Below are 22,900 nucleotides of genomic sequence, written 5' to 3' on the forward strand. Positions count from 1 at the left end.
TGTTTTGTTTGAAAGTTTGGTGAATTATTATTAAATACTGGTACTTTGGGGAATTATGATTCCCGAAGAATAATTATTAGCTATATTATCTGAAGAATTTGTTTTCCATGTAAAAATACTTGTAATTTAGAAATTTAATTAGATAGAAACATTTCCCCTGGAAATATTAGCCTTTGGATTTGATGCTGGTTTGAGGTTTTTGTCAAAAATCAGATCAGAAGGAAAATATTTGGCCAGCTGCAGTAGCCGCATGCCATTTCGTGTTGATGTTCAACTGTTTAAGGTAATATTATATAATGAAAACTGGTAACAGTGATCTGTTTCACATTTTTTTTCCTTTCAGTGCGTCAGAGCAATGATTCAGATTGTATCTACATCTGTGTGATGACAGGACAGACAGGTAAAAGTTAAAACCGTTCCACCCCAAAATATTGCCCTATTTATTCTCAGTGATGACTCATACTAGAAACAAGCCTTCCTGATATTTGTAAGTGTTTCTATTTGCAGGGAGAAATCTGTCCAACTTCGGGGAAATGCTGGAGAAATCTCCTGTTATTAATTACACATTTTCCAGTAACAAGTCTTCTGACCTGGGTAAGTACATCCTGGGGAATAAAAGGAAACAACAACAACAATGAAAGTCACATTGAGGTAGCAATTGCAATGAATACTCCATCTTCATAATGTAAAAAATTTGTTTAATATATTATTTTATATTTTTATAATTACTTATATATATGTACACATTATTATATATTTTATTATCATTAAAATAGAATAATATTTTATGTTATTAGAAGTGTAATATAATATTTGTATTATAAATATAAGTAAAATTCACAAAATTTTAAATTATTAGCTACAAGGTCTTTTAGTGGAGGAACAAACAAAGCCTCCTGGGATGAGAGTTTTTACAGAATTCAGTACTGGACTGGGGAGGTTCGTTGATGTTTATTATCTAAACGGGTACCTTCCTTAGCTCTCAGCACAAATTACCTCCTACCTTTAAGTGAGTTACCTTCAGAAAGGAGTTGAAAATATTCAACCAGTGTGCTGTGTGGCTCCTCCACCCAAAACTGCTTTGCCACATTGAGCTGCAGTTCACATGCTCACCTCTCAGTGCTGCCTATGACTATTTCTTATTTTCAATGCTTGATTAAAACAGGCAGATAGTGAAATCAGTGGCAAGTTTACCTGTGCTGAAAGCTGTAGGATGTTTCTCTCCTGTTAAAAAAAAAATAAAAATCAAAGACACTTTGCCAAAAATAACTGTAATTAAAAAAGGCAACAGCAGTTTCTATTATACCAGAACCTGATTTCTTCCCTTTTTATCACACAATGTGTGATGGCTGGTGAGCATTCTAACCCTATCTTCTTGTACCTCAAAGACCTAGATTTGATGTTTTCAAGTTTCATGAAATTACAGGAAGACCCTAACAAAACAGTGGATCCATCAGCAGAACATGTGTGGACATTTAAAAGTGAGCAAATATCATCAGACCTAAATTTATATTCTCCTTGATTAACGTCTTGACAAGTGATCATGTATGTTTGCTGCACGGCACTGTGATGTTGATCTACAGTCAAAGAGTAAGATAAAAGTTTGTCTGAAACAGCAGAAGATCAGGTCAGTAACGCATTGAATAGCTGGAGGATAGAAAAACTATTGTAAAAAGCCATTTTATTAGAAAAAGAAGTTTTCTAAAGAGGCAGAGAAGTAAAGAAAAAATGGTTGTTGGTTTTAAACCAAAAAAAAAAAAATCATTTAAACTGTTTCCTCTCCTTTTTTATTGTCATTTTTTCTGTATTTTTCTCTATCTTTGACTTTATATGATGTTCAGTTATGAGTACCTGAGCACTTCATAAACTTCAGTGCATTTATCTTTGCCACAGGGCTTCAAGATAGAAAAGTGCTAGTCTGCCTTATTTTGAAAGCCAAAAAGCAAGGCTTCACACTTGCTTGCATGTAGTGGAAGCCAAGAGAAATTCAGCCCTTGACTTCATACCTCCTCGTCACTGCAGCTATATCTCTCTACAGCAAAATTCCTACAGTTTTGCTAGTCAGTCTGCTGTCTTTTTATAAGCTCTTTTAATTTACTTAACTGCATACCAACCTTTATTATGTCTTCTAGCCTGAAGTATCATTCCTGCCACAAAAGATAGTCAGTTCTCAAATCCCAGTATCTGCCCTCCAGTATCTGCCTGCTCCCCTTCACATACACAAGAGCTTTCAACTCTTTCCTCTGTAGTGAAGCAGTTTAGGAAATAAAAAATAATTTATGTGAAGAAAAAAAAAATACTTAGCAGGAACATTTCAGTTTCTTTTTTTGTTTATAGAAACTTGCACATTAAAATGTTCTCAGTTAAAATTTCAAACATTATTGGCACTCCCCGTGTTTCCAGATTTAAAATGAAATGGAGAGGTGGCTGCTCACCTGAGAGGGGAAACACTCAAGGTGTAGATGGGATTTTCTGGGTGTATTTTTGATATTATTGTCCCCCAGTGTGTCATGCTCGCTGCTGCCTTGGGGCACCGGCATCCCCAGTGCATTGCTGGTGCCCTCCCCCTGTCTCTCCTGCTTCTCCAGCTACCAGGATCCCTCTTGCCCAGAAAGGGGAGGGAATCCCCACCATGAGGTTCCTACCATGGCCAAAGACGATTGGAGCGAAAGGATCGGGGTTTCCATCACCGCCTGTGGATGCTTCCAGACCACGGGGCACGGCCGGACCCCCTCCGACTGCTGGGGGGAGCTCAGCCCCGTCGCCAGCCCTGCAGCCCAGCCCCGGTGAGTACGGCGGGGAGGAGTGACATCTGCATTATCCCGCTGGTGGTGGGGTTTGGCCAAAAGCTCAAACCACGTCCCTGAGGTGGAGGTTGGGAGGCCCTTCAGGGACACCCACTCTGGGTCACTAGTGAGTTGATTTCTTTATTGTAGAAGTGCTAAAATTAGTTATAGGGGCCATCCTGTAGTTTCTTATCCTTTGGGGAAAAACAGTCTTGCTCCTCATGGATGCTTCTGCCACCCAGGTCTTCCCTCGCATTTTGCTCCAAATTTGGTGAGTAGACCTGTGGAAAAGCAATACAGAGCTGCTTCTCTTGGTCTCCACTAAATATACCTTCTTTAAATCCTGCCTTTCCCTAGCCCATGGACTCTTCAAGATCTAGCAAAGTACAGCTTTTGTCCTTCCTTTTTCATCTTGACATTTTTATATGCCACTGGAAGTACTGGGTGAGGGACTCTGGCTGTTGAGCTGTCTGATATACAGCAATTCTTCCCAGCAGACAGATAGATAGCAAATAACCTCCATGACATGAAGCATGTGTCTTTCTGTTCCCATAGCTGACATGTACGCATTTTGGATGCAGACAGTGTCTCCTCAAGAAACCAGCAGACTGATGCAAACAGAGCCAGGTGAGATTGATCTGGCATAATAACAAAGTGTGTCAGTTGGCACATTTATGAAACAGAAAATAACATATATAGAAATAGGTGACTGTGAAAGTATTTATACATCAATGTCTATGTAAGCGTTTATTAGTGGTCTTTGATTTCACCTTCTTTTTTCTTTTCTTTTCTGTTATTCTTTCAATCAACCTTCCTTTTTTTTTTAAGATGTCAAGGCAAGTTATATTCTTTTCCCTCCTTCAGATTTGCCTTCCTCAGTACTGCCTATGCCACCCTACAGGCCTGCTGTGACACTGAAACTTTACTCAGCTACCAGTAAGTAGCTGCACCTCATGCAGCAAAAATAGGAGTATGCTTGAACGTATATCAATACTCAAATTTTCCCACGCAGAAACAAGACACATGTTTAATTTATGTGTTATCATCTCATGTATGTAAACCACTCAAAATGTCTAAGGCACTGCTTCCGTATTTGTTTGTGATTCATACACAATCACACATTCAAAACATAAATTATACTATGATGATAGAATTAACATATGTACTCCACGTGTCAATTTTAACATGGATTGGTTATTGGAGGATCTTAAAATTCATTCATTCCAAAAGAAAGTATCATGCTTTAAACCTCCCTATTGGTACAAATAAAATTATTAAGTCAATACATGCCACATGAAATCTCAAAAATTGCCCTGAATTCACAGTACTGCAAGCTTCCTCTTCATCCAAAAAAGGATAATTATCAACTAGATTTTCAGGAAAGCTCATTTCTTCCTTTTAAGCACCAAAATAAAGAGTTATAAATTAAGAGTTAATATAAGACGATGTGCCACTCCACTTATGACATACTCATGGTGGCAATAAAATTATATTTGCAGATAAGTATTAGTAAGAGATTACATGCTTTGAAAAATGACCTAATTCAATGCAAGGAGGGGAATTTGAACTCTGGGAGAGTCCAGCATCTACTTTGGAAGCTGAGCATGTGTGTGTGTCTGAGTCCAGGCTACCTACGCCCAAATTTGCAAAGTAGGAGCAGAGCTCAGGAGTACAACGGGAATAAATCTCGGCCACAAATCCCAGTCTTGGGGACTGAAGATGACTAGTTCAGCTCTAGGTACCAGCATCACGGACACCTAAAACCAGGTAAAAACGCACCTCAGCCTGTAGATATCTTTCATACCCTTGGGGTCCTTCCACTCCCAGTCTGGTGTCCTTGCTCCCAGTGGTCATACTGGATACCAAGCCAAGTGCCAGCTGAGCAGCAGGCAAGGTGTACCTGAAGTTGCATGTATGTCACAGTTGCTGCTTCTCTGCTCCCCATTAACCTGGTAGTTAAGGAAGTCAATTTGAGGGATACATTGGTGTGTATGTTCCAGCACTGATACAAATGTGGAAGGCACATCAGTATTATTATGCTTTCACACTGGAGGGAAAATCCAGATTGCCTGTCCTGGGATCCAGATAAAATCTGTATTCCAGACTGGGACTGTGATTGTCTGCTGTTTGGTGCAGCATAATCTTTTTAGGAGGAGAAATTTGGTAGCTACCACTGAGGTTGGTGTGAAAACTCCTATAGTGCATGATGCTGGGACAATGCCTGCGCTCAGCTCAAGACTAGAAAGGAAAAAAATGGTCCCCACTTTTCCAGGATAATCAGGTGGCTTAGTAATGGAAAGGGCTGTTTGCTGCAGCAAGAACTGGTCACTTATCTGCCTGTGACAGTAACATGGCAATTTCAAATAGAAAAGAGCAAAGCTCTGCACAAGGATTCCTGCATTTTCTGGCCTATTTTGACTGACAATTTTTTAGAAAAGAAAATTCTTAGACAAGAAAGTTCTGAAATAAATTCCTACTTTTAATTTGGTTTTTTTTAATTTGAATCCAATGAATTCAATACAAAACCACATTTCACAGTAGAAATTTATTACTGAAGAGATATAAAAATTAACTATGAAGCACTGAAAAGTTTAATTTCAACAATATGATGTGAGTATACTATCCAATCCAAATAAAATTAAATATAACATTAAATGAAAGAGAATTTCAGCATTAAATAAATACAGTATTATGTAAATGCAGCACTAATGTAAAATTAAGTGATTAAGTTGGAAATTAAAACCAAAGAAATTTGTTTAACTTTCAGTATTTTATTTGACTTCTTTCCCACATACATGAATCCAAACTGAAATTGCATTTTTTCAGTTTACATTTGGATAAATCTGAATTTCTGCTGGCAAAACACACGGCTTGAGTAAAGCATTTAACACCTGTTAGGCAGGATAGTGAGTACCCACTTTGGTGGAGACTTTGAGATTCATTGGAGGGTGGCCTTTAGCAAGTTTCAAGTGTTCACAGCAATTCTAACGTCCCTTTTCATGGACAATTTATATTAAAACCTCATTGCCACATGCTCTGATGTTCAGTTAACATGAAGAGTGTTTATTAAAGCAAGAAATCATTCATTTTTAATTACCATGGAGTGGGGAAAAAAAAAGAAAATCAAGGTGTGCCAAATGCTATTAAGTGGACAAAGCCTAATGACATTTATGCAAAGCTGCTAAGATTAAGAGAAATGGGGCTCCTTCTTTTGCATCGCTCACTAATTACGCCTGATATTTGTGTAGTGCCTCTGACACACAACCATTTTTCAGAGGGACCCGTGGGACTTGGGAGCTGCAAGTATCTGCCCATTGCTCCTCCATGACTCCTGCTACCTTGGGCGAGCGCTGGCAGAAGAGAAATAGTTTTGTAGCGATCTTTTTCAGGTTGGCAGAGCCTTTATTTTCCTCCTGCCCATGAATGCCATTTTATATTAAACTTCTTGTCAGCACTAGATGATTCAAGCTTATTTCAACAGAACTTCATTAGTCCAAATTTAACCTCCGTAACCTTTCCTATCGCATAACATAAGATGGCCCAGAGCTATAAAGCATGTGAGACATGTGAACCTGGAAATGCAATTACACTGTCTAAGGGGATTATACTCTGCAGGTAAGGCAGTTTATCTACACATGGCCAAAACCTGCTGCTAGTTACACAAATGGAAAAACCAGCTGACAATGACACTGCAGCCGCCTTCGCTCTGCACGTTCGGGCTCTTCCACCCCAACGGGTGCACGTGAAGGGGACACCCACACCATGCAAAACGTGCACTCTCACAGCCTGGGCCCTGGTTATCTTTTCAGAGCCCCAGCGTGGAGTTTGCTGGGATGTCCCCCTGTTTTTCGGAGTGCTGGTGCAGGGGAGACATCCCTTTGGAAGGATTGCTGTACGCAGGAGACAACACGAGGTGTGTGCAGGCAACTCCCCACGGTCAGGTGTGATGTCTTGCAGGGCAAGTGGCTTCACTGAAGCAACCCGAAGTGAGCCCACACACAGCATCTCCTCTTCAGAGCACAGTTATCAAATATGCAAAGGAGAGGTGGTCACACACCTATTTTAGCCGTGCCTCGGTAGTCTTTTAGCATATGGTAAATAGTGCCTTTTTTTTTTTCTAGCAAGTCCTTTGATTCTGATCCATCATAACACAACTGTTAGCTAAGGTGCAAGATGATGTGTGACAGGTAATGGTTTGGAGAAGACAAGACTGTGGCAAATGTTAGGTTTTTCACTTAATATGGTGAAGAAAAGCCCTGAAAAACTGAAAACAGCTTCAATTTTGCCTTACTGTTTCTCAATTTCCCCCATTTTCACCTTGCTTTCTTTTCTCTTTTCTATAACAGAAAGGGAGATTGTATTTGACACTGAAAAACCACATAGCAATTCAGGATTTTGTTATAAGCTGCCGTCACCTCTTCTGTAGTATTGCTTTTTCTGCAGTCTAGCACAGCGGTATTTGCTGGCAGGATGAAATGTTTGGTGTGCAAATGTTTTTTCTCTTGCAGCTGACTGCAGAAGATTCAATGAATAAACTAGATATTATCCTTTTAGCTGGCTCAAGAGAGGCAAAAAGGGAGTCCATCCCCAGGTACTCCATTTCCCTGCATTTGTCTTAAGTTAAAATAATATAATAGTAGTCACTTGAAGGAAAAAACACTGATTAAGCAGTTGGCTCCTGGGAAGTAAATAGTAAAATAGAGAAATTATTCCTACCTTCCTCTCAATGCAGGCAAAACTTGACCTTTTCTCCTCCAGTTCCTTGTCAGTTTTCATGACATCTGTAGGAATGTATTTATCCAGAGGATCTTTACCCATCCCTAAAACTTGGGCTGAAATTAGCTGATTATTCAAACCACTAGAAGCAAGGTGAAAACTGGCAGACGGAGAGATGGACAGAGAGAAAGCCATAACCTCTGCATAAATCATGTTTATTTTGTTAATGAGGCTAAAAAAAGCGACAGAGAGAGCAGTGAGAATCTGTTTGTTTATCAGTCATATTTAATCTAGGCTTCAGATTTAGAGGGTGGGTGTAGGGAAGTATGAGAAACTGGAAGTGAATTTTTCATTAAAGTAGCATATGCATATAGAAAACATCAAATATAATAAGTGTATAGTGCTGTTCTTTGTCTTGCTGTTTTGCACTGTGGAAAACCGATCCTTCGGTGGCAACTGAACCTCCACCTACACAGGTAACAATGAATAAATCATATCTTTAGAGTTGTTCCTTACATTTGTGATAAATGAAAGCAATGTGGTTTTAAGTAACTAACCGGTAATGATAAATAATAATAAATTGAAGAGAATATTTGTGCTTTCACTCAAGCAACTGCCAGGCTGTGTGTTGTTTCCTTTTCAGTTATCTGCCTCACTCAGATTTGATTTTAAGATACCTACATGAGCTTATTAATCTGCATGTTTTTCACAGCCCAGATAAGGCACTGCAAGAAATTTAATGGGAGAAATATTTGAACTAGTTCAGAGTTGCATTCTTTCCTAGGGTGTCCACAGGCAATCCTCAAAGAGTCCCGTGTGACCTCGCCTCCTGTTACTCTTATAGTGCAAAAGATCAATCCCTGTGTGATGGAGCTGTGTAGGTTTTTTCAGCTGTGCCTCTGCGTTGGTCAGAGAAGATATTCCAGAAAGGAAGCCATGAGGTAAAACCTGACACTAGTTTCTCTCTCTCTCTCTCCTTAAAATATTCTATCAGGCTTTTTTCAAACAACAATTTTCAATCACCAATGCTTATTTTTGAGAGTCTGTGGCTGGCTACTGCCTGAGACCCAAATGGGTCCCCAGTGCACTGATCAATACCTGATCTGGCTTCCAGTATTCAAACTAAGTGAATAAAGCTCAGATGAATTTTTCCAAATATCTAATGACATCCTTGAGGTCAGAATCGAGCTTTTTATTGCCATATTCAATATTAGCAGTATGATATCCATACAGCTGTGCTTATGAAAGGTAACGAGCTACTACTCTCCTAACTTTAACTACACCTTTAGGTACTGTGTTGAATACTATTCCTGGTTCTTGAAAAATGCAAGTTTTGTCTGTGAAAGAGTCAAAAGAATTGCTTACTCACACAGTAAGTATATTTCCTCTTTATATCTGTACATACCTTATTATAAAGGTATAACAAAAAGTTTTAGATACCCACAGAGTATTTGCTGTCTTTCATTAGATAGCTATTTTATCTTATAATGATTTTTTAAAGGGATTAAAAAAAAAAGATTATTTAACCTTCATGTACATTTTTAATATTTTTCTTGTAAAAACTCTTCTGATGGCAGTTTTCTTGTGTTCTTCCAGCCTTAAAACAAAAATGCCTTAAAAACATCTGTACGTCGGTCTAGAGCACCGAGGAATTTTACTGCAAATTTGAAGACTGGTGACAGTTTTAGTTGTCTCTTTCATTTCTCAGTGTAAAAATCAGGATGCAACATGTTATTTGCAAATATTTGTAACAAGACAAGCTATTAACCAGATGTTAACCTAGAAATGTGTCTTCTTCCAGGGCATTGTAAAAATAATGTGTAAAACCAGATGTATTTTATACAAGTGACGTAACTGCAATAAAAGCATTGAAAGGCTTTTAAAAATTTTATTTTATAAAGGATATTTATATGGTTGGCTAGTGAATGCAAATAGTTTATTCTAGTTTTATTTACAATTAAGATAAAGTAATCAAAATGAACAAATACAATTTAAAAGCAACCTGACATACTGAAGACAAGAAGGATTTTTCCTGGTGTTAAACACATGCAGATTATCCATTATTCCAAATCAAGCGTATCCCATTACTTCACCAACTCATCTAGCGCAGAGCTCAACCAAGGACATGTTCACACCTCTTGTAGTCTCACTCTGTGATACATTTGTGTGAGCTCACCAAGATTCACCTCCTTCCTTATATGCACCTCTGGTGAACTAAAAGCCAGCTCTAAAAAAAGGAAAGAATAGCCAAACAAATTACTTGATCCTATATTTTGCTACACTGCAACAGTATGATGCTACTATCAACCCAAAGTACATCATCAAGCCATTTATATTTCAAAAAAATAAGATTATTTGCACTACAGCTGGTACATATTGTTGTTTCACTGAAGAAATATGTGTTCAAAGTAACATAAAGCCAAAGAGAAAGGTGGTACCATAAGGAATGCTGCCCCCAGGGAGAGGCGGGATGCAGCAACCCTCTTCCAAAATACATTTCACCATCGTGCCCAGTAGCATGATGGAAGCATTTCTGTCGTATCAAAGAGCAGGATAGATTGGATCAGTACCAACTACAGTTGATACTGGAAGTTAGGTCAGTGGAAGAAATAGGAGTGTTGATACAGTGAATGTATAAATTGGAAATATTAATGTGGCCATGGTACTGCAATGCTGTGGAGAGATCTCGCTCTGCAGCACCTCTTCTCACCCAAGGCAGGATCAGTTCTGCCGTGAAGAGCTGGGTGAATTACACCTTTGTGTAACTGATGCTTTTAAATCTCACAAAAATATCTTAAAGCCTGAAGACATGCTTTAAAAAAAAATAAATCTATATTGTTTCTTACATTTTTACCATTAAGTTTTCTGAGAACTCAGGAAGAAGGACATGAAAACAAGAACATAAGGGGAGAAAACAATGATTAAAGACAGATTGACTTTCTAGGTTTTTTAGGTTTCAATAAAAAGACAATATCAAAAGAAAAATATTTTTTGAAAAGGCTTCGCTTTTAAAAGATTGGGTTTTTATTATTGTAATGAATTTAATCAGCCCTGAGTTGTAGCTCTGGTCTCCATGCTAGACACTTTTGTGTTTATAAGAAATCATTCTGTGTTTTTCCTGCAGGAATACAAGTGCTTGGCCAGAGTGCTAACCTCTCTATAGTGTGATAGGGTGTGCCTGAGCCATCACTGGCACTGGGGGAAGGTCATCTCCACTCAAAGGTCTTGGAAAGGGCTGAGAGCTACTGCCCGAGCGTGTTCACGGGGAGAGAATGAGAAGGTATCACACAGTTATGGGTCTTGTGAAAGGAGCTGAGAAAGGATTAATGGTACCTGTCCTGAATGGCGACCTTCTTGTCACAGTTGTTTAAGACTTACTGCTTGGCTTTCCCAGGAGAATAATGAAAATTAATGAGAAAAACTACAAAATAAGAGAAGGAATGAAAAAGCAAGGCTCCATGAAAAAACCTGCCCTCTAAAAAAAAAAAAAAAAAGTTTTTCCATATTCTGGGGTTTTCAGTCCTGCAAAGCCTCTGTGCATGTTTGGCAGAAGTACAGAAATGATGGTGGCATATGAGCTAATCAGTATCTCAGAGGACTCGTTTATTATTATGCCCAGTCAAACCCACTCTGATTTGTCAGGCTGAAAATGTTCATTAAGGCAGTAAAAATGCTCTTTAGGCAATCCCTGGAGACTCCAACTGGAAGAACCAAAACTGACATGAAAATGAATTTTCATATCATTAAGGTATAATTTCTGCCTTGTTTCACTCTTCTGTAAAGCTCCTTGATAGGACTGGTCACGGAAATGGTATGACTGGACCCTGTCCTTTTCCTGGCAATGTCAGTACTGAATTGATATAGAATCACAGACTCACAGAATGGTTGAGGTTGGAAGGGACCTCTGGAGGTCATCTGGACCAAACCCCCTGCTCAAGCAGGGCCACCTAGAGCTGGTTGCCCAGGACCATGTCCAGGAGGCTTTGGAATATCTCCAAAGGAGGAGAGCGAGAGGAAGACTCCACAACTTCTCTGGGCAACCTGTGCCACTGCCTGGTCACCTTCATGGTAAAAAATTGTTTCCTGGTGTTCAGAGGCAACCTCCTGTGTCTGTGCCCATTAGCTCTGGTCCTGTCACTGGGCACCACTGAAAAGAGCTTGGCTCTGTTCTTTTTGCGCCCTCCCTGCAGATATTTATAGGTATTGATAAAATCCCCCTGAGCCTTCTCTAGGTTGAGGAGTCCCAGCTCTCTCAGCCTCTCCTCGTGTGAGAGATGGTCTAGTCCCTTAGTCATCTTTGCAGCCCTTCTTTGGACTGTCTCAAGTTTGTCCACATCTGTCTCACACTAAGGAGCCCCAAACTGGACACAGTACTCCAGGCGTGGCTTCACCAGCGCTGAGTTGAGGGGAAGGATCCACTCCCTTGATCTGCTGACAATACTTTGCCTAATGCAGCCAAGGATACCCTTAGCCTTCTTCGCTGCAAGAGGACACTGTTTACCCAAGCTCAACTTGGTGTCCACCAGGACCCCAGGTCCTTTTCTGCCAAGCTGCTTTCCAGCTGGGTGGCCCCCAGCATATACTGGTGCATGGGGTTGTACCTCCCCAGGTGCAGGACTTTGCCCTTCTTGTGGAACTTCATGAAGCTCCTGTTGGGCCATTTCTCCAGACTTTCAAGGTCCCTCTGGATGGCAGCATGACTTCCTGGAGTTTCAGCCACTCCTCCCAGTTTGGTGTCATCTGCAAATTTGCTGAGGGTACACTCTGTCCCAGCATCCAGATCATTAATGAAGATGTTAAGCAAGACTGGACCCCGTATTGACCACTGGCATACACCGCTAGTCACTGGCCTCCAACTAGACTTTTTATCTCTGACCACCACCCTCTGGGCCCTGCCATTCAGCCAGTTTTCAACCCACCACACTGGGCTCATCCAGCCCATGTATCAACAGGTTATCTATGAGGATCTTCTTATGGGAGACAGTGTCAAAGGCCTTTCTGAAGAAAATGTAGTTCACAGGGCCTTGGAGGAGCCAAGCCTTTTGTTCACGTAAGTATTTTTACAATTCCCAATTTGTCAGACTTCTCACTTCTCCATGCTAAAGCTCGGTGGACAGTTTGCCTTTGTTGATGGCATCTTTGAAGGGTAGCTGTGTCTGACCCTGGGAGAAAGCACACCTTCCCGACAAGGAGAAGCCTTCCCAAAGCTATTTGACTCAACCTTCCCCTGGATTTCACTCAGCTTTGGATCAGAGCCACCGTGGATAGACAAGAGCAGACTTCTCAACCCTGAGGAATGCCAGTGTTTAAAGCTGTATAGATTTTCACTCATCTTTCATCACTGAGCACTACCTCTTGCTAAGCTATTAAAGCCATATTCACATGCTCCAGAGATATTGTGAGTGATTAATAACAATGAGATGATTGTTATTTAATTACAGCCAAGAGTATTAGGGAAAGTTACTATACAGTGAATGCACCTGCAGAACAGACTTCTCAGTATAGATCCTTTACATGGCTGGAGCTGTATTACTAAGATACACTGTGGGCATAATGACTCTAAGGAATCTCATGGAAGAATTAATTAATAAATGTTGAAGTGGGTTTGATAAAGGAAGTGATCACATGGGTGAGGTATATATCCAAGTGGGTATAAATAACTTAGTACTGACTTTGTTGAAATCCATTTGTCCTCCATCCAACTGCTTTCGAATAATATGCCTCAAGGTAAGCCTTTCTAGATATACTCTATAATACAGGAATCAGGAAGAAAACAATGTAGAATAAGCTATTTGGGACTGTGGAGTTGTAGACTAAAGTATAGGTAAGAGATTTGGGATAGTAGACTATAAATATTTAGAGCTGTTAGATTTATAACCTCACTTCCTGATGAAATATTACAAGATTTTTTAATAGAAATGAATGCAATATTTGACCTTAGGGGAGCAGATAATCAACAGTAGATACATATTTTAAAAATGATAAATAAATGTTCATTTATTTGGCTGTAAAAAACTCCATGCAGATTACTTTGAAAAACATGCTAAATTTAGGGTAAACTGTGACTGTAGTTCAAAACCAATCTAGTATCTGTCATTTAATGAATACTAGTGCAAGGCTTTTAGCTTCAGAAGAACTCTTTACACACTTTTCTGTAAGGACAAGCACACCCGGAACGTGAAGATCTCCAAACAACTTAGCATTTATCGTTAGGAAAATATATGATACATTAGATGAGTCTCAACACAGATTAGAGTAAATGTTTGAATACAAAGTGGGAGGCATTTTTGTGATGTGAAGCAAACTAATATAATGGATTGCAGATTAACTGGGTTCAATAGAAGTAATCCCAGAAGGTGTCTTCATTTACACAGTGTTCCACAATATCTGCATTTATACATAATGTGAAGAATTGTTTAAACATCCTGTTAGATCAAGTAAGATGTGAAAACTCTTTGCAAAACAAAAGAAACTTCAAGTACACCATTTCATTGCTAAATGGACTTTCCTTGTCTATTGCACTTTGGCAGAGCCTGTTGACTCACCTAAAGCAATACCAAAATATATATTGTTAGTTAGTCAGGTTTATAGAGGACATATTGGTAAAATTTGGAGGATACATAAGGTTCATTATTGCTGTAATATGTGCATTTACTACAATAAGGATAATAACTAAATTGCATCAAGCAGAAATATGGCCAGGTTACAAAAGAATGATTTTCTAAGCTGATGTCTTCCCACTCCCAGACTCAAGAGATGACATTCTGCCTAATATTTTACTTAACTTACCAGGCATACCAGTCTGCTGTGTGACTTTTTCTTGTCTTCGAATTAAACAAAAAATGATTGTAATTCTGCTGCTGTCTATGTCAATGGTGTTGTACAGTGGTAAGTGGCAATGTATTTTTATGATTATTTGACATTTATGGCTAAGTACTATTTTAAGTATGTGCATTTGGAAACAATCCTTTAGAAGCATGCCTTCTGTCCCCTCAAACTTAGTTGTTCAACATCCAGATATGCTTAAATAAGTTTTTCTATGGAGTATTTACAAAATATATTTTTCTCAGGACTTGTAGTGAAGAAAGAAATATTTAGTGGGCTTAAAAATATAACCAAAAAATTGTAACTTCCCTTCTGCTAGCATTTGGTTAGTATTTCAGTCCTTTAGAGTCCAAAAAAGTTACAAGTTCATATAAAGAGATTTTACTCATTAAATGCATGTATTTTGTCTAAATTCTCCAAACCATTCAGTGCATCCTGAAACATAATTCATGTTCAGCTAAAGCTCCTCCTTCAAATTTTACAATGAATAGGGTTTTTTCTTCATATAACTCTTTAGATTTTATTGTCATGGGTGAATGAACTTCCCAGTCACAGTGATGGGCAAACATTTCAAATTTTTGCAGTCCCTGCACTGTGTAGGAATGTCATTAAAAGTAGCGGTGTGCAGGTGAAGAGATGGTTTCTTAGAAAGTCTAACACCATTTCTGGTCACTCCATGGGATTATTTCTAAAGGGAAAAGAAAGCTCAGCACCTTGGCATAGACAAAATTCTGCACTGACCTACTTCACCAATTGCCTCTCTTCTAAGGGGCTGTGTGCATCAGAAGTCAGTAAAGAAACAAGCCTAACACAAAACACATGGGCTAAAATATATTGATGAAGCTGAACCTGAAGATTCCTACCATACCAATAGAAATCAGTAAGAATATTAGCATTTCCCACTGCAGTGACAGAGAATGCCAAAATGCTTACACCATTTATACATAAAAAATAAAGGGGTGTGTAGTCCCCAGATGTAAAGGGGACTATATATTGATAATATCTAGTGCACTCAGAAATATCTGGACACTCAGAAATTTTTCTGACGTAACATTTGAAAGAGATTTCCCCCCAGACCTCTAAAGGCTGTGCCACAGTTTTTAGATTCTTTTCCCCAGCTAAGCACAATCTGAGCACAAAGATTTAAAATGTTACCATTTTTAGATTTGGAGAGGATTGTTGTTTTATATTTATGTGGGATCTATTCTGCTGATCTCGACTTTGAGACTGAAGCAAATCTGTGTGCATGAACTAGCATCTTTGTGAGGAGCTAATACGATTTACCTTGAATAAATCAAATAGGTTGGGTTTGCTGCACCGTGACTTTTCCTGGCACAATCAAGGTTTCTGCTCCCCGATGATTATAATGACTGCATCCTTGCCCTATATTATGACATTTTAATTAGCCGTGATTGCAGAAAACCAACTGGAGGTGCACTGATGTTTTTTTGATGGGCTTTGTTCAGATAACACTTCAGAAAAGCATTGTCAGAGCAGCAACATCACAGACACAGTTCAGAAACATTTTTACATGTATCTGAATGTTGAAAGAAATTCTGTGGATAAGGTATACAACTGGAAAGCCTAAGAGCTGATGTATCATACAAGTATCCTCAGGACATGTACCAAGTCATTTAGCAGGTTTTAGAGAAAGGCAAGAGAAGTTGACTACCCCAGGGTCTTCTGAGGTTTAAAGGATTGATTTTTGTAGTTCAATCTTTCACTGGCTATACAGGGAGCAAAGTAGGACAAATAGCCCCAAAAGATATTATAGCAAAAGAAGAAAAGAGAATAACTCATCCAGAAAATATTGTCTCTTTGTCCTTCCCCCCACAACTTAAACAAAATTAAGCAATCTTGTTAGCAAACATTGGTTCATTGATCTTGACTTAGTGACAATTAGAAATATCGCTCTCTGTAATGAAAGGATTAGAAGAGCCAAAGCTCTGAACCAAGCTGCTGACCCTGTGGTAGAGACTTTTCTCCAGGGGAGCTTCACACGTTTATGTGTTAATTGGGTGTGTGCAAGTTAAGTTTGCTGAAAAGAACTCAGTGCAAGTGAAGGATGCTGGAGCAATCACAATTTCCAGCACTTCTGTAACGTGGCTTATCAATTCTCTCCTCTGTCTTATTTCAACTCGATGGCATTTTCATTTTTTCCAAAATTTTGCTGACAGGACTAAATGATCAATGGCTATTCATCAACAGACATTGCGATTGAGCCATGGTGTTATGCAGTGTGTCAAAACATGTCTCTAGATGCACTCGATAGAACATGGCTTGGAGGAAGGATGTTTGTCATTGCAGAGGAAAAGCAGGCTTTCAGCCAGAATATAAGGGGCAGTTCTTCTTTAGCAAGCATGTGTACAAATATATAGCATTCAATGCTATTTATTTTGCAAGGCACACCATTATTTCACTTGAATCTGAATGCCTCATGGCCATCAAGCTTTCAACAGACTTATTCCAGTTCTGTGAAAAGGCCAACCTTTATTGGGAGACCTTTTCTGGCTTGTGGAAAGCAATCCGTTCCCCTCTGACCTGCTGCAATGAAGGACACTTCTGATGGATTGCTGTTCATATAAAAGCCTTTCGCTGTGACCAAGACTTTGAGGAAAAGAACATAAGAGTAAGCACCTCTTTCTACCTCCCTCAATCCCATATCCATATTCTGCCACTAAACTTGAGAAATGAATTGCTGGAAGTGTATGACTGTTACCATGAACATTTTGTTCACTCCACAAAAGTTGTAGACATCCCTTATATAAGATCTTAAAAAAAAGGTCCAATTTTTTCCTAATCCTTTTCTAAACATAGAATTAAGCCTTATATCTAAAAAATCCACTACTCCACTTTACTCTCTTACACCTGTATTTATTGCAGGAAAAGGCAACAAATTAGTAAGATTAAGTGTCAGCTCCTTCCCAGAATCTTTCACAGAGACAATGGACAGCTTTCCTAATGTCAGTTATTCTGAGACATAAGCTATGCCATGAATTTAACATTTGGGTTTTTTCTTCAATTTTTAGATCCTTGAGCCAACAAAGACCCTTGGCTTATTACCTTAAAAAAAAAAAAAAAAAAAGTCAAGTTTAAATAAATCCAACGTAACATATTCTCTCCTAAGATCATGCAGAAGATAAGAACAAGGGAAAAAAAATGGGAAGGGAGAGAACAAACATTAGATTTCATCCTAATTCAGGACATGGAAATAAAAAAAAAAAAGTGTGGAAAATATACCACAGCATCTTCAAAAGGCAAAAGAGATAATTAACTTAAGAAAGAGTGATAGGAAGAGAGGCAATAAGGACTCAGAAAAACCAAACCTCTTGACTTCAAATAAGTGAAGAACACAAGGTTACAGAGTAGAAATATTTGGGACAAGGAAAGGGGGTTGGGCAACTAAAACAATTTTATACAATTCTATTGATTGATCCCAGTAAGTGCTACTGTTCAGAAGAGCACAGGAATACAAGGGTTAGCACATCCTCACTAGCAATGCCTCAGTTTAACAGAGGACTGATTTTTAAGGCAGTGTGATTTACCAGTATGCCTCTGGGCTTTCCTGGGTGCGGATGGAGCTAAGCAAGTGTTTCATGGCTTTGATAAATCAGCTTGCAAGTATAGTAAGGTATTCAAAATGCCTGCAGTGTGTGTGTCATCATGAAGTATATGTTGTTGCTTTGCGTTTTTTTTATTTTTTATTTTTAAATCATTTTCTTCTCAAATTGTTTGCTGAGGTAGGTGGCCAAGAACTGGAGCCACCAGCATTCCTGCCAGAACTTCTTGACACACCTGAAAGAATCTTGAGTAAGAATGGTTTAAGCTTTACTTAAAGCTTTACTTTACTATTGCATGGCAGTGGGGAATCACTCATATTCCAGCAGCATTGCAGGGAAGTGTGCTGTTAGCAAATAGCTAGTAAGTCTTATCTCAAAATAGTTTAATAACTGAAGCAGGATATGGGGCAGTCTGGGGGCAGTTCTTGTCATTTACTTTTTTAAGAAGGAGTGTTGTTTGTTTATTTTTTCATTTAGATAATGCCACATTCTTCAATGGAGTCTTTCAAAATGTGGAAAGTGTTGCATTATTTTTCGGTAAGTATGTGTTCCAGTTGTACTTGAGCATGGAACAGAAATCCTGTGGAGTTTGCTTTTATATATACTGAAAAGGAGCAGGGATTTTTGAGGCTGTAGATTTCCCCAAAGATTATTATAATACTAAATACTGCTGAGTGTCAAGCATTGCTCAATGTCCCTGTGTTACTGCCTTGTTTAGGCTCTGCGTTCACATGAACATCACCCATGTGTAACCCACACCTGACTCACCTCCATTTACCATGCATTTTATGGCTGTTCTCTTTCCAGACTGCCTAGGTTCTCACTTCACCTGGCTACAGTCCATCTTCACTAACTTCCCTGCCCTGCTCAACTTTGTGAACAAAATGAAGTGTGTTACTGGTTTTTGTCCCAGGGATTTTGAAGACTATGGCTGCTCCTGCCGGTTTGAGATAGAAGGGCTCCCTGTGGATGAAGCTGATGAGTAAGTCTTATCCATGAGATGTCCTCTTCTGCCCTGACTGCTGTCAGTGCCCTCATGCTCTGATGACCCGAAGCGTAACACTTGCCTAGATGATTTAAGGACAGTTGTAAAAAAATAGAAGATTTATTCAGAGGGTAAGTCAGTCCCACACCATACAGCTCTGTTTAATTTAGTCATTACTAGCTTGCGACCTAAGTATCTGATACGACCCACAAAAGAACTTCAATTCTGGTTTATCAGCCCTGTCCTATGTTATTTCTACCTGCGAGTGAGCACTATCTTTCTGCTGGTCCAACACCCTCTACCAGTTACCTTACAGCATGGTTTGGAAACAGATGAAGTCAAGGTGCTCATAATCTACAGCATGTGATGGTCCACTTGCTTCTTTTTCTTATAGCTTGAAGTCTCTCTTTATTTCCCCACAATTCAACATGGAGAAATACTCCCATCCTACAGATAAAAGCACAGTCCCTCACACCTGCATATAATTCCACCAGTACAACTCTGGTGGCACAGCTGGTTTAAACTGGTTGCAGAAAGTGGCCACTAATGCGATAGAATAAGTAAACACCCATCGCCTTGACATATCTTATCCAGAGGTCTTTAAATTCTGAACAGATCTTTGTGAACAAAACCTCATTAATTTCTTTGCACTGGAGAATTCTGTTTCGCACTTGAATCGGTGACAAAAACTGGAGAGCCTGTTAATAAGGTGAGTGGGAGAGCATTAACCTGAGCAGTTTAGTGGGTTTACAATCTTATCAAACTGTTGGTATTGGGAGTTGTGTAATACACCAGCAATGTAAGCTCATAGTGGACTATAATGAAAGTGTTGGCATCTGAGGAGGATTTAAGCATCAACAGAATCAAGTTACAGCTAAGTATGACTTCAAGTGGCAGTTAGGAGGTTAAGCAGATCTTGCCCTCAATACCTGGGTACATACTGAGGTTGTAAGACACGGGAGCATCCAGGCACAGAGAAGAACAACATAGCTCAATGGCTCTTCCCAGCACCCTGCACCAGGAACAAAACCATCCAAACTCCACTCTGAGCTTTGGAGGGATATTGCCCCAGACCCTGATGGGGCTAGTGAGCAAAAATGTGATCTCAGGCCAGGACAATCAAATGGTTGTTCACTTATGACAGCGGGAGGTGTGAAAAGAAAATCAAAAGGAATCAAGATCCATCCATGCCTAAAAAGAAGAAAGGTTTTTCCAACAACGTAATGTAATGTATTAATTCCCCGAGTGAAGACAATGGCTCAGAAAGGGCTAATGCCTATAGCTAGATGGAAATTAATCCCTCCACTTTCCAGCATGGGATGGCTGGGAAAATGAAGATCTAACCCTGCTACTGGAAAAAGCCATGGGACTTCTCATAAAGGTTTTCTGAACAATCGTGGTGACATGCTGAAAGGAGAGCTCGAGTCAGTTCAATGGATTGATACCTAAAAAGCAGAGCACCTGGGCTTTCGCTTCACTCAGCTTCATCTTAACCCAGAGCAGCATAAATGTAGAAATAGCAGAATGATCTATCAGCAGTTTTGCCCTGAGAGACATCCACAGAGTCACTTTGTATTTACAAATTGGTTAGCAGTTCTGCGGTGAGTTTTCCTTAGCAGCATGGCAACCCCACTGCAGTTTGCAGTAAATGGAGACTGATTATTGTTTTGCCACTGACACAGGTATGCCCTTGGTTCAAGAGAGCCCCTAAACAGTCACTGCTACATGTCTCTCGGACACAGTTCCCACAGTGTTGCAATTTTTTCAGGAACTTTATTTCTTAGAAACTAGTTTTGCAAACCTCAGATTTTGTCACTGCCATTTCTGTTCCATAAAAGAAGGCTGAACATCCCACTGTAAGTTTTTAAGGCATTGGAAAACGTTTGTGCCCATAAGCGCAACATTTTCCCATTTCCCAGAAGAGCTAGTTGTCATATCTAAATTAGGAGCCTAGCCTACTTCCATAGTCCATGGGGAAAGAGAAGCCTGCCCAGAGGACAATCCATGTATTACAATTCCCTACTCACTTAGGGAAGGCAAATACACTTTTTGATTAACTGTTGCAGTAAGTGTTGATGTAATTGTGATGCTCTAAACAAACAAGAACTGCAGGGAGTTTGTATTAAACTAACTATGCAGTTAGAGGAGCTTTCAGGTGCTGACACCTCGCTAGACCTCAGGCAAACAGGAGTGGGTCTTGAAACATTTCTCTGATCCGCTGCTGGCAAACTGAGCAAAGCTCATCAGTGATTTCTTTCACCAAGTCAAAAGTCTGATCACGGTTAAGACTTGGACTGCTTCCCTGGTTGTGAGGACAGATTAAATACTGTAATAATTGTCTATTAATATAGTAAGTGATTAAATATTAAATGCTTCCTAAATATAGGAAGTGAGAAAGTGAATGAGTAGCCTAAAAGGGACCCTGCAAGGGGCAGGTGGTTGCCCTCTGCTCTGATCGGTGCAGGAATGCTTCTGTCCACTGGTGCGTTCAGTGCATACGCAGGGCTGTGGGTGATGTGTAATAACACATTCACTGTGCCTTTAACAAAAATCCCACGTGACCTTAATTAAGGTTAAATCCTTACGTCGTGATCGCAAGTTAACCCTTCCTGGCAGCAGATGCTGGTTTTAAGTGTTAATGTTGCCTCTGCATTTGGCATGGTCGAGACCAATGGCAATTCAGTAGCAGACCCGTGTTCTGAGTCCATTTCTATAAAATGAGGATATTTCAATCTAAATATAACAGCAAGTCCCTGCTTAATCTTTGTAACAATTTTATATGGGGTAAATGATGACTGAGTGTTTTACTGGTGTTTCATTTATAGCTGACGTCAGTGCACACAGATGCTGCTATAATACAGAAATAGATGACTTGCCTGTTCAAAAACAGCGGAAGAGAAGAGAGGATTGATGAAGAGTTCGTTGTTTTTGTTGACTTTTTGTTGCTATTCACAGCTAAAGTGGTCATGCAGGCATTTGAGGTTTGCATGACAGCAGGGTTGTAGGAAAACACAAGGTTTCTAACTGCCTTTGTTATGTGGTGGTAGGAGAAATCTGCTTTACTCTAGTGTGAGAAAAATACTTTGTGGCCTCTTCCCATGGCTAAATGGTGCATTTTAATTCTGATTGTTGCATAGAAGAGAAAGTACAAGAAACAGGATTACACTGCACATATTTATACAGTCTCAATGAGACACAGGGATTCACAAGGCACTGCAGAGACATTAACCCTCCATGAGTGCCAGGTTCTGTGTAGTTCTCCAAATCTGCAGTGAGAAAGGTTGTGGCAGGACTGGATCCAAGACCTCTAGAGCTGAGCCGTGGGGCATGGCTTGGCATTGAGCTGACAGTGCTATGGGTGGATATTTGGGCACTGGTAGTGGATTTCTCATTTAAACTGCCTGTATAGTCCTTGTAAGGACTCAGGTACCACAGCAAGACAGAAATGTAAGCATGGTCTCCCACAGCATGCAGACCTGCTTCCACCACTGAGTTTTGCATCCAGCTGTACTTATCCCACTAGACTGACTCAGGGAAAAGCAGTACTCAGCCTTTCTTGTGTCTAGGGACCACACTAAGGACCCCTTTTTCTCCTTTGGCATCCTTTGCATTCTTGTGTAAGAGCAACGTGAAAGCATTGCAGTCTGATCTTGAACTGAAATTAAATTGTGTGCACGCTGTGTTATTTCGTTCTTTAAGATGCTGTTTCCAGCACCGCAAATGCTACGAGGAAGCAATGGAGATGGAGTGCACATGGGACCCATCAAAGATTTCTACAGATGTCAGCTGCTCTACTGAGAACCTGACCTGTGGTAAGATTAACCTATCACAAGAGCTTAATACTGGAGCCTAACCATGACCAAGAAGTTCATTCTGGTCTATCTACCCAAAGTCATATATAAATTAGGCAGAATGCACCGCCACATGTGGATTTTTAAGGGATTAAGTGTTCTGCTCAGGGGTGAATGGAAATAGGAATACACAGAGGCGTCAAAGCCCAAGTAGGCAGGAAAATTGAAGTCAAATAA

At 39.7% G+C, this 22,900-nt stretch overlaps 1 protein-coding gene across 4 annotated transcripts in view; it reads left to right on the forward strand.

The window, feature by feature from the left end:
* Positions 1–22,900, forward strand: part of LOC115340630 — a 46,347-nt gene that overhangs the window by 10,078 nt on the left and 13,369 nt on the right. For all 4 annotated transcript variants that reach the window (XM_030012519.1, XM_030012517.1, XM_030012518.1 and 1 more), the window contains 13 exons: positions 344–400; positions 508–594; positions 1,389–1,481; positions 2,589–2,786; positions 3,342–3,413; positions 3,651–3,722; positions 8,287–8,443; positions 8,792–8,874; positions 14,295–14,390; positions 18,072–18,137; positions 18,365–18,424; positions 18,695–18,869; positions 22,572–22,684. In XM_030012519.1, coding sequence (XP_029868379.1) covers positions 344–400; positions 508–594; positions 1,389–1,481; positions 2,589–2,786; positions 3,342–3,413; positions 3,651–3,722; positions 8,287–8,443; positions 8,792–8,874; positions 14,295–14,390; positions 18,072–18,137; positions 18,365–18,424; positions 18,695–18,869; positions 22,572–22,684 — 1,329 coding nt within the window. The remainder of the gene's footprint in view (positions 1–343; positions 401–507; positions 595–1,388; positions 1,482–2,588; positions 2,787–3,341; positions 3,414–3,650; positions 3,723–8,286; positions 8,444–8,791; positions 8,875–14,294; positions 14,391–18,071; positions 18,138–18,364; positions 18,425–18,694; positions 18,870–22,571; positions 22,685–22,900) is intronic.

The sequence above is a fragment of the Aquila chrysaetos genome, chromosome 4, assembly GCF_900496995.4.
Source record: "Aquila chrysaetos chrysaetos chromosome 4, bAquChr1.4, whole genome shotgun sequence".
NCBI lineage: Eukaryota > Metazoa > Chordata > Aves > Accipitriformes > Accipitridae > Aquila > Aquila chrysaetos.